Source organism: Saccostrea echinata, unplaced genomic scaffold (genome assembly GCF_033153115.1).
Source record: "Saccostrea echinata isolate AGI-Se365-2 ecotype Australia unplaced genomic scaffold, CSIRO_AGI_Sech_v1 ptg000001l, whole genome shotgun sequence".
NCBI lineage: Eukaryota > Metazoa > Mollusca > Bivalvia > Ostreida > Ostreidae > Saccostrea > Saccostrea echinata.
Window position 1 is genome coordinate 8,436,412 of NW_026889750.1, and position 11,232 is coordinate 8,447,643.

Here is an 11,232-nt window from a genome sequence, read left to right on the forward strand (position 1 = left end):
TGACCGGTCGGCAGGAGATGCTCACTCCTCCATGGCATCTGATCCCACCTCTGGTCTGGTTTTAGAGGCCTGTGTTTGCTCTGCTCCTGATTTGTATTGTTTGAATGGACTTTTGAGCTTGAATACTGTTCGTTATCTCCACATATTTCATTCATTGAAATCAAAACCACAGAATTATGCATCAATGTTTTTTACTTTTGTAGCAAGTTTTCATAAAATTGAATGTCGGAGAGGAAGCATTTTGAAGGATTTTTTTTTCATTATTATTCATGGCATCACCATTCAAAAAAATACAACAAATGAGTATCAAATGTAGTTCCTTTTATACGAAGTTTTATTGGATCAGACTTAACTGTAAGAGAAGTAACATTTAAATTTTTATCCTATTTTTAGCAACCATGGCATCAACTTTAATTATATCAATAACTGATATTCAGAAATATGTATCTTGGTGTAGTCAACCTGTAAGCCAAATTTTACTGAAATGAGACTAAAACTATATGAGGAATAACGTCTACAGACAATAGATAGACACACAGACGGACGGATGACGGACACTTTACAATCACATAAACTTCTAATCTAGGGCTAGTATACCTTAAAGAATTGAAAAACAGACCTTCCTCTAAATGAGATAACCCCCAAATTTCTATAGGTCAATTGCTGTACTGTATAAAGATAAGCTATGTTAGAATATATCGGCGATAAAACTTAGCGTTGCGAAAACGTTGTACTTCTCCAAACAACAATGTTTCGCCAAACAGCATTATTTGTTTTGTTTCTACAAATTTGTTTCATATATAGTATGGACGATAATGGTTGGGAATCTGCCGTTGAAAGTCGTTTAGATTTTCTCCAGCGTGAAAATCGGGAACTGAAAGCTGCTATGAAAGACCTTCTTCGTGAAAACGAAAACATGAAGAGTGAATTTGAAACCATGAAGAACATTTTAAGGAAACATGTCCAAGACACCGATGATAAACTGAAGAAGCAATCTAAAGGGGAAGAGATAGTGGATTCTGTTGAAGACAATTTTAGATCTGACTTAGGAAGAAATGAACAAAGAGTTGCAAGAATAGGTTTGTGTAACCTGTTGAAATACATGTATTAACTAATTGTACCTATTTCCAGTCAATTAAATAAAAATAGGCTAATTACACAAAAAAGAGATGGTGAAAAAAATTAAGGCTTTCTTTCAACTTTAGCAATGACAAGCGCTCTAAAAAGAATTGAAGATCGAATTCATAGGTTCGGATTCCGGAGTAAAATTTGACAATTTAAATTTATAGCTCTGTTGTCATTTATAGCAAGAGTTTGCAAAAAAAATCTACAGTTTATATGCTTTAACTTTTATGATAACAATTTTCAGTTCCCCCTTCATCATCATCATCAGTGTCTTCCATCGCATTCTACAGCTACCTGTCTAAAAATAGCGGACCAATAACAGCTCACCATACAATGGTCTACGACAATCTTCATATCAACAGAGGAAACGGCTACAACAAATATGATGGCATCTTCATCGCACCTGTTTCTGGGGTTTATGTTTTTCATTTTTCAGTTTGCATTGGCGGGAGTGCATATGCTAGTTTTGAAATTCTTGTAAATGGAGAAGTAATAGGGGCTGTTAATGAAGAAAGTCATGCTGGCATGGGTTATCGCGAAGGGAGTAATTTGGTGGTTACATTTGCTAATTCTGGGGACCACGTCTTCATAAGAACACAGAAAGGGACAACAGGATACTTGTTTAGCAATGACATATGTAAAACATCATTTTCTGGTTGGTTTCTAAGCAATTGAAAGAGTTATGTTAATATGTTGAAAAATAAATTTACGACTCAAAACTAAATCAGTTCCACTTTTGTATTATTTCCAAAAGCTTAGATGTTGAATACACATTCATTTGATGCATTGTATGGTGTTTAAAATGAGCATTATTTGAACGTTGGCTTCTAATGCATATAAATACCTTGTCATTGGTCGTCTGCAAATTTATTTCTTTAAAAAATATATATATATAATTCTACACACAAGTACTCCGAAATTGATATTAACAAGCTAATTTAGAGAAGCTGTGTCTCCCGCTTCAAGGAAAAAGAGGAGGGTAGAAAAAATACAGACCTTGACCTTTCCGCTTTTGCCTTAAAGTCAAAAAGGGTCTTTTTTACGAGAGTCATTTGAAAAGTTCTGAGAACTGTTTAATAAAATATTAACCTTTTAACGGAAGTTAATGAGTTTTATATCATTAAAAAGATCAGAAAAATATACACTTATTGTGACGTCAGTATGTAATTTTATGGCGTAATAACTTTGAAAATGAGGTCAAAATCCCGAGTGTTTAGTATACTGAAATGTTGCGTCGTTGTCCATATGAGAGCAACGGAAAAGAGGTGTCAAAGGCATCATTGAAAAGATTTTTTAAAGAAACTTTGCATGGTGCTAGAGTATGACTGTAAGAATGATAATGTAAATCTATATAATTATATAATCTATATATTTTTTGCAAATATGAATTTTTTTTTAGCTTGACCTTTGACCTTTTGGGCTCAAATCGATAGGAGTCTTTTTTTTTAGGCCAAAGGGAATTGTAATATAAAATCGTATTGCAAAGTTTTAAAGGCTTTTTATGATATGGTCTGGAAATAGAAGATTACACACAGAAAAATTATATTTATAACCTTGATCTTTGACCTCAAAATCAATCGTGGTCTTTTAATAGGCAATTGGGAGCTAAGATATTAAAGAATGTATTCATCTTAACAAAAGAATTGACCTATAAGAGAGAATAATTTTCCGGGAAAAGTCATATTTCAATATCAATGTTCATTAGGCATGGGCTTTTGCATGAATATAAACCTAGAAGTCATCCAGGGCAGACCTACCCCTAAATAAAATTTTGCTATTTTGATAGTTGTTATCTAAGGAATAATTTAAATAGGATTTTCCTAGCCCTCTTTCCCCCAATCCCGCGCCCTGGGGTCGAAATTCCCAAAACATGCAAAAGAAAAAGGAAAAGGTTTATATATATTTATACCGTCGAACATCACAGTGAGTGTAGCTCAGTTGTTTGGACGACTGATTCTGATTTATTTACCATTTTAACTTTTTGTAGTTATGGTTAGTATCCACCTGGTGGCACACTTTTTTTTTCGCCTTTTAAACACTTTCTTTATTTACTTTTTGGCAGGGACTTGGACTTATTTATCTATCTTGGGCAATTATCTATCTTTAATGCTTCTTCATTCGTGATATAAAAGATATTACTAGTAAGAATGAAAATTTAACCAAACCGCAATCAAGCGGAACTATACATTAGTGTAGCACACTTCGACGACAAGAACTAATCAGTGTGTGTTACTTGATACAGGTATTCTAGTCTGCAATGAGCTGCGATGTATTAATTTCTATTGTTGATATATTTGGTCAATTTGTTATCTTTGACTTTGATCAATTCAAACGTATATACCTTTATTGCATGTGCTATTAGTGTTTATTTAGATTATTGAAGTGAAAAGTAAACGTAGCTCTTGTACTATTTGTGCTTAATATACTTAACATTTACTGTTACATTTTATATGTACTTTCAAAGTCAATGGGCTAGTTTTTTTGAGTAGGGTAACATATCCATAACTCTTCACTTTATTTTATTACATAATTCTTATATTAATTAATTACGAACTCAAAATGCGTGGGTCGCCCACGTGGCGCAGTGGTTAGAGCGTCTGCTCTAGAGTCGCAGAGTAAAGACTTGATCCTTACGTCACAGGTTCGAATCCACTGTGTGACGCTGACCGGTTTTTTTGGATGAGACCCTATTAACCGAGGTCCCATATCGCAGTGGGTGATGGCATGAAAAAGATCCCTCACTGCCCAGAGATTGTAAGTGCCCAGTACACATCTAAATTTGCAGCCCTCCTCCGGCAAGTGATGATGTCTCAATATGAGTGAAAAAATGAAAAAAGGACGCTAAACAATCAAAATTCGTGGACAATATCATACTAAATGTACATAATTAATGTCTATGAAAAGTTTCCTTCTGTCTCTGCATACTAAGTGCATTAACTAGAACACTAGAAAAAAAATATGTATGAGATACGAATAACTATATGCCTGTAACCTAAACTCGTCGACCGGAATAGAAATTGACAAGCATTTTTGTAAAGATTTAGACCAATACCAGCCTTATAGGTCACTTCTCTTGTTATAACGAGTTCATTCTTTGATCGTAAAACTTAAAAAAAAGGTTATCTTTTTTAAACTGCCATTTGCTATGTATGAAATTATGACTTTGACCTCTGACTTCTGACCCTAAAATCAATCGAGTTCTTTCTTAGGCGATAAACCGTTCACGTTAGCTCAGTCGGTAGAGCGCTCGCTCCGTGATCGGGAGGTCGTGAGTTTGAATCTCGGCCGCGACTGACCGAAGTCAATAAAAAATGGGTAGCAACTGTTCCTTCGCCATGCGCTCGGCACTTTGAAGTGAAAGTTGCGGTTCCTTCGGATGAGACCTTAAAAACCGAGGCCCCGTGTCACGGCAGGCGTTGGCACGATAAAGATCCCTAACTGCTCAATGGCCCTGAGTGCCGAGTAAAGGTCAAAATTTGAAGCCCTTCACCGGTATATGGTGACGTCTCTATATGAGTGAAAAATTCTCGAATGGGACGTTAAACAACATACAATCAATCAATCTTAGGCGATAAGAAAATATATAAATGATATAAAATTTTTATGGTAAAAGCTCAAAAACTTTTCAAGATATTGTCCGAAAACGACAGTGTTAAACACAGATAGAATGTATGAATTTATGACTTGACCTTTGATCTCTTGACCTCAACATCAATAGGGGTCTTAATTCTTTATGCCATAGGGAGTTGTGATAATAAATTGTCATTGCAAAAGCTCAAGGGCTTTTTAACATATCGTCCGGAAATGAAAGTGTTACACACAGACAGCATGAGCGAATTTATGACATTGATCTTTGACCTCAAAATCAATTAGGGTCTTCTATAGGTCATAGGAAGTTGTGATATTTAATTATATTGCAAAAGATTAGAATGGTTTTGAGATATCGTCCGGAAACGAAAGTTTTACACACAGACAGAATTACAGATAGACGGACGGACGAACAGACCAAAATCAATATCCTCCACTTTCAGTGAAAGCGGAGGACAAAAGGATGCATGAGTTTCTAATTGACAATATCTATGTACTTTCTGGATACCAAGTCTTCCAACAATCTGTTGGAATTCCAACGGGTAATAGTTTTGCGCCATTTTAGAAGACTTGGTTTTCATTCATATGAAGCAGAATTTATTCAAAAACTTTTACATGAAAAGAAGTCGTTTGCTGTGATCTTCAATTCGATATTTACATATATCGAAGACGTTTTCTCAATTTACAATATTTATTTTCATTCCTACGTTGATTCGATATACTGTATCCCTTTAAACTCAAACTTAGACCTCAGAGTCTTTTACATCTGTTTCATACATGAATATTTTACTAGAGAAAGACAAAGGTGGTAAACAAAAAACTAAACTTTATGATACACGTGATACTTCAACTTTTCTATCGTCAACTTCCCTTATGAATGTAGCAATGTACCTTAATCACCTGAATATGGAGTTTGTCTCCCAGCTGATTAGATACTCTACATATCAAATATTTCTAGAACGCGGCAAGCTATTGAAAATAAGTTGATGATACAAGAATATCAACAGTCCAGGTCAAAAGTCAACATTTTGCATATTCTATTCTAATGACCTTGTTAGCAAATATAATCTATCACTAAGTCGAATGTTGACTGACGCTTTCACACAAATTGTCAGGCCTTTATTATCAATCTCAATTGCCTTAGATTTTTCTGTTCATCCGATCATGACAAGGAGCACACAGCTGGTGTGACCAGTCGACATGGGATGCTTACTCCTCCATGCGACCTGATCCCACCTCTGATTATTTTAGAGGTCCATGTTTTCTGCTCACAATCTGTATTTTTCAATGGACTTTTGAGCTTGATTACCGTTCATTATCTTCGTATTTCATCCAATTCTGAACTCTGATATCACCATATTACATATAGAGTCAAACATCATTCTATCAGAAGACAAGTGCACCTTATAAATAGAAAATATCATTGGACAACTATTCTTGGAAGGGTATTAATAAGAATGACGCCTCACCTCAAGATGTTTAGTATAGTGATATTACTACTAGAAATGTGATACTAAAAAGATTTACTTTATAAAGCTGAACACGACATGTAAATACTTACTATTAGTTATCAGCATAGGGGCATATCCATCGCATTTGTTACGCCTGATTGCTTTCTGGCCGCTGTGAACTGAATGGGCGAAATATTGCCTTTAATGACCTTTCATTGCATTTTACATGTATTTGTTTGTATTGCACTCAGTCTGACATGTGCAGCTCATGTCACATTTTTCCGGTGGAAGGCTGCAAATTTTGACCTATATTCGGCTTTCTGGGCCATTTAGCAGTGAGGGATCTTTTTCGTGCCAGCACCTACTGCGACACGGGACCTCGGTTTATACGATCTTACCTGAAGGACCGGTCTCCACGTCCCGCAGTGGGATTCGAACCCGCTACTTTACCCTGCGACTTTAGAACAAACATTCAACTACTGAGCCACGCTGGCTACAAAACGTCCACCGTAAATAGAAAACTCGACCAAAATAAGTAAAATGTCAAAAAAATTATGTTCAAACAGAATTTATGCATATGTTCGTTTGTTTGTTTGTCTGTTTGTATGTTGTTTAACGTCCCTCTCGAGAATTTTTCACTCATATGGAGACGCCACCACTTGCCGGTGGAGAGCTGCAAATTTTGTCCTATACTCGGCGGCCATAGAGCAGTGAGGGATCTTTTTCGTGCCAGCACCTACTGCTACACGGGACCTCGGTTTATACGGTCTCATCCGAAGGACCGGTCTCCACGCCACACAGTGGGATTCGAACCCGCGACGTAAGGATCAACTCCTTACTTCGCGACTCTAGAGCAGACGCTCTAACCACTGCGCCACACGGGCGACATGTGTTCGTAAAAAAATCCCAACTACTATAAAACATTTATTAATGAGAACTTTTCTTTCGCGTACTTACGCAATACTGTCTACTCACAAAAATTTCCATCTCGCGTTTAATTACTTGTATTATTTAAGATGCAAGAGTTATCAAAAAAAAAAAAAACGTGAAAGTTTTTCTCGCTTATGATCTCCCAAAAATAAATCGTATAGGGACTCAACAGTATTTTTCAATCTTATTTTAATTTAATTTTCCGTATCGCGAAAGACATATCCCGTTTCAGCTGTTGCTTTCTATTCCTAGTACTTTGACAACAAGGGAAATTAACTTACAAGAACCTTTTTGATATACGTTACGTCCATTTTGTTCATCTATGGCCACAGGTTTATTGCATCGAGAGGAAATGAAATGTTTGGAATGATAGTCTGTAGAAGTGGATAAAGTATATTAACATTTTTAATGTGCAACAGAGGTAATAAGTAGAAAACTTTCCAAGAGTCTCAAAATCATCCCAGCGCCGTTATAAAAAATATGACATTAATGATTAAATATGATATTTCTGCATCTTTCAATTTACTGGCAAACGACTTACTATTTGGATCCGAGGTCAGAGAGCATGGACACTATCCGAATGCAGTTTGATCACAGTGTTTGACAAGGTGAATCAACAAGCTTCAAAAATTGTAACTAGGTGCCAATAATGCGAGACAGAAGGCATGTTTTCAGGTTTGTTTTCAAAAAATAAGGTAGTAAGTTATAAAAAAAAAAAAAAAGTTTGGAAAGAATAGCGACGTCTGCAAATTCGATTAATATCTACCAGAAATAATTGTGAATTGAAAAGTATTCTTAATTATTTTGGATGTTATATTTGTTATACCTTGAGTGAAAAAAAACACATACTTATGTTACGAGTCCTGTATGCCATATCAATGTATAACGTGCAACTTTTTATCTACTTTTAGAATAGCTCATGTATATTCTTATCAGGCAAATTGCACTACGCACATATATCGTTTTAGCGGTGTTCAAAATGTCCGGATTTCTTCTTCTTATAACGCTATTTAGTGTAGCTTGTGGATTTGAATCTGAAGATTGGAGAGAAGAAATAGAGAAACGTTTAATGTTCGTAGAAGAATCCAACTATCTTCTGCGAAAAGAAAACGAACTCTTGAAATCAGTGGTCCTCGATGTCCAACGAGAAAACGGACAACTAAAGGGTGAACTCGATTCTGTGAAAGATATGGTCACGATATTACTTTATGAGAATCCAAATTTCCAAGAAAAGGATAGTAGTCCTTTTCCTGAGAGATCGGCCGAAGTCTTCGAAACATCACTGAATGACACTAGAAAATTTGTCAAAAGCAATAGACTTGTTTCAAGAATAAGTGAGTAACAGAAAAGACTGATTTTTTTTTTTTTTGTACTTGGCAAAATGATACGGAATAAAATAGAAGATATAAAACTAGAAACTTTGCCATTGTGAAGAACAGCAAACATATTTTTCACCCCAAACTGACCCCGACGATTGAAGTTAGGATTTAAAAGCAGAATAAGAAACTAATTCTGTTAAATTATACATATCTTAGTTTATTCTTGGGAAAATATATCATTTTTACAATTTGCAATATTTTCTGAATTATGTCTTTATCTCTCATATCATAACAGTACCTCCAGACACATATCCTGCCCCTGCCGTGGCTTTCTACGCCTACCTCTCCACAAACTCAGCTCCAAATCTCTCTGTCCACCATCTCATTGTCTATGACGTCATTCATATCAACAGAGGAAATGGTTATAACAAAGGAGATGGGATTTTCATCGCACCTGTTACTGGAGTATATGCCTTCCACTTCTCCGTGTGTATAGCCAAAGGCGGGGGATTCTCATGGGTCCCTCTTCAACTTACTTTGAATGGAAATGTGTTAGGGGCAACTTTTGAAGAGGGTCTTGATTCGAATGTCGGTAACCATTGTAGCAGTGGATTAGCAATATCTGACGTAAATGTTGGCGACCATGTTTTTGTCAGAACTCAACAAACGACAAGTGGTGCAATTCATAGTAGCCCGGTTGGAAGGACCTCTTTTTCTGGTTGGCTTCTTTACAGATAAATGTAAAACTTTTGCAAACTAAATAAAAATATCTTAAAAACTTTTTTCATAAGCGTTGAAAGTTAAGAAACTGAGAAAGAATCTGTTTGTAATATAATTATGGTAATCTAACAACCAATCTTTATGATAAATGTTATGACTAACTTTTCAATCGCCAACTTCCCTTACTTATGCAGCAATATACCTTCATCACCTGCATACGGGGTTTACATCTCTCAGTTGATTCGATATGCAAGTACATGTTCTACGTATGAACAATTTCGAAAACGAGGTAAGTTATTGACAAACAAGTTGATGAAACAAGTATATCAGCAGTCTCGTTTAAAGTCGTCATTTCGTAAGTTCTATGCAATTTAATTTAAGTCAAATGCTGACTGACGTTTTTCATACTAATTGTTGGGCAATTATTTACACACTGAATTATCGACGGATTTTTGCTATGTTTAATGAATTCAACGACATAAACAAACAACGGAATTTTAATGTAAAAAAAAAAGGTATGGTTCAAAGAAGAGGCGTAAACAGAAAGAAATATTCATGATATTTTTCTTGCATGAATTGTATGTTGAAGAATCACAATCATCCACAAATACGATTAAATATTTTCTATGTACAAAACTTTGGCAATAAAACGCTTAAGGTTTTGCCAAAGGTCAACATATCCAAAAATTTATTTTTACAATAGCTCCAAAACTATGTGAGGTATAAAGTGAAAACTTTTACAGTTTATAAATATATCATTGATTAACAGATAGAAAGTATCACTTGAAAAAAAAAATTAAAAATAAATTTCAAAAAATTTGCATTTAAAAAAAAATGCACCTGCTTAATCCTGTACTTTAAGTGAAAACCATCATTGCAGGAATAATATACGTTTGTCAATGAAGGACAAGTTGGAATGGTCTCTTAAAAGCTTGTTATTGAAAGCTTGACATGTATAAAGACAAGACCCCTATAAAATCCGCCATTTGCAATGTACTTTCGGTTTCATATCTTAACATTTGGACAAAATAAACTGGGAAAACAACTTTCTAGAGGCTATCGAAGTCCAACTTGCCCTTCATTGATAAACTTACATTGTTTCTGCGATGATGGCTTCCATTAAAAGTACGGAATTAATTAGGTGTATTTTTTTTTAAAGAATTTTTCTCGATAAATATGTTTTTAAGTATTTGTTATCAAGTGATAGTTTCTATCTGATAATCAATGATATATTTATAAACTGTAAAAGTTTTAACTTTATAAACCACATAGTTTTGGAGCTATTGTAAAAATAAATTTTTGGACATGTTGACCTTTGGCAAAACTTAAACAAGGTGAGCCAAAAATGTCCATGATAACCGATATGAAACTGAGAACTGGTTTCAACAGAGAGCTAGCACGTTTGGGCATTTACCCGTGACGATACAAATCGACGTGGCTTTTTATGATTCTAAACAGGTCATTAAGAGGTTAATAGCATGTAAATGAATTCAGCGAAGAGATTCAAAATTACAGTACTTTTAATTAGAAAACATAGAGCACAAGGTTGTTCAACAAAGATATTTTCACTCACTCTTATACATATAATATACACATTATATTTCGAACTCGGCTCTGAACAAACCTGTGCTCGGTGTTTACGAAAGCTTCGAAGTGTGCACCTTTCATTGATTTCTTTTGATATTCATGAAAATCAAGGGACCCACCTTCAAAACACAGCTTCGTATGTTGTCTATATCTATTGTTTGACATTTTCAGATGTTGAGTTAAACAATAAGGACATCAGTTGATAATATGATTTAATTCTTAAGGTGTTTAATAAATGTTCAGAATTTGACGAGTAACCGGGAACCACAGATAAGGCCTTATTGAGACTTGTTCTTTGGTGCCGAATTGAAAGAATTCTTTATTAAATATAAAAAGTGAAATAAGGTTAATTAAGATATAAAAACAACAGAAACGACCGAAAAAGACCCAAACCCAGCGTTAAGTGCAGTTATCCCTTTAGAATTATCTCACACACTCTTTGTAAAAAAGATAGGTCCATAGGTGAATACTGATCTGCTAAAATTTTAAAATTTGTGAACAAACATTGGTTG

General features: G+C 35.0%; 1 protein-coding gene across 1 annotated transcript; it reads left to right on the forward strand.

Annotated features, from left to right (window-relative positions):
* Window positions 1-805: 805 nt before the first annotated feature.
* On the forward strand, window positions 806-9,151 carry LOC133182192 (uncharacterized). The gene is made up of 3 exons (XM_061316942.1): window positions 806-1,079; window positions 1,370-1,762; window positions 8,709-9,151. Exons 1-3 carry the CDS (start codon window positions 806-808, stop codon window positions 9,149-9,151), a joined length of 1,110 nt encoding a protein of 369 aa, XP_061172926.1.
* Window positions 9,152-11,232: the final 2,081 nt, after the last annotated feature.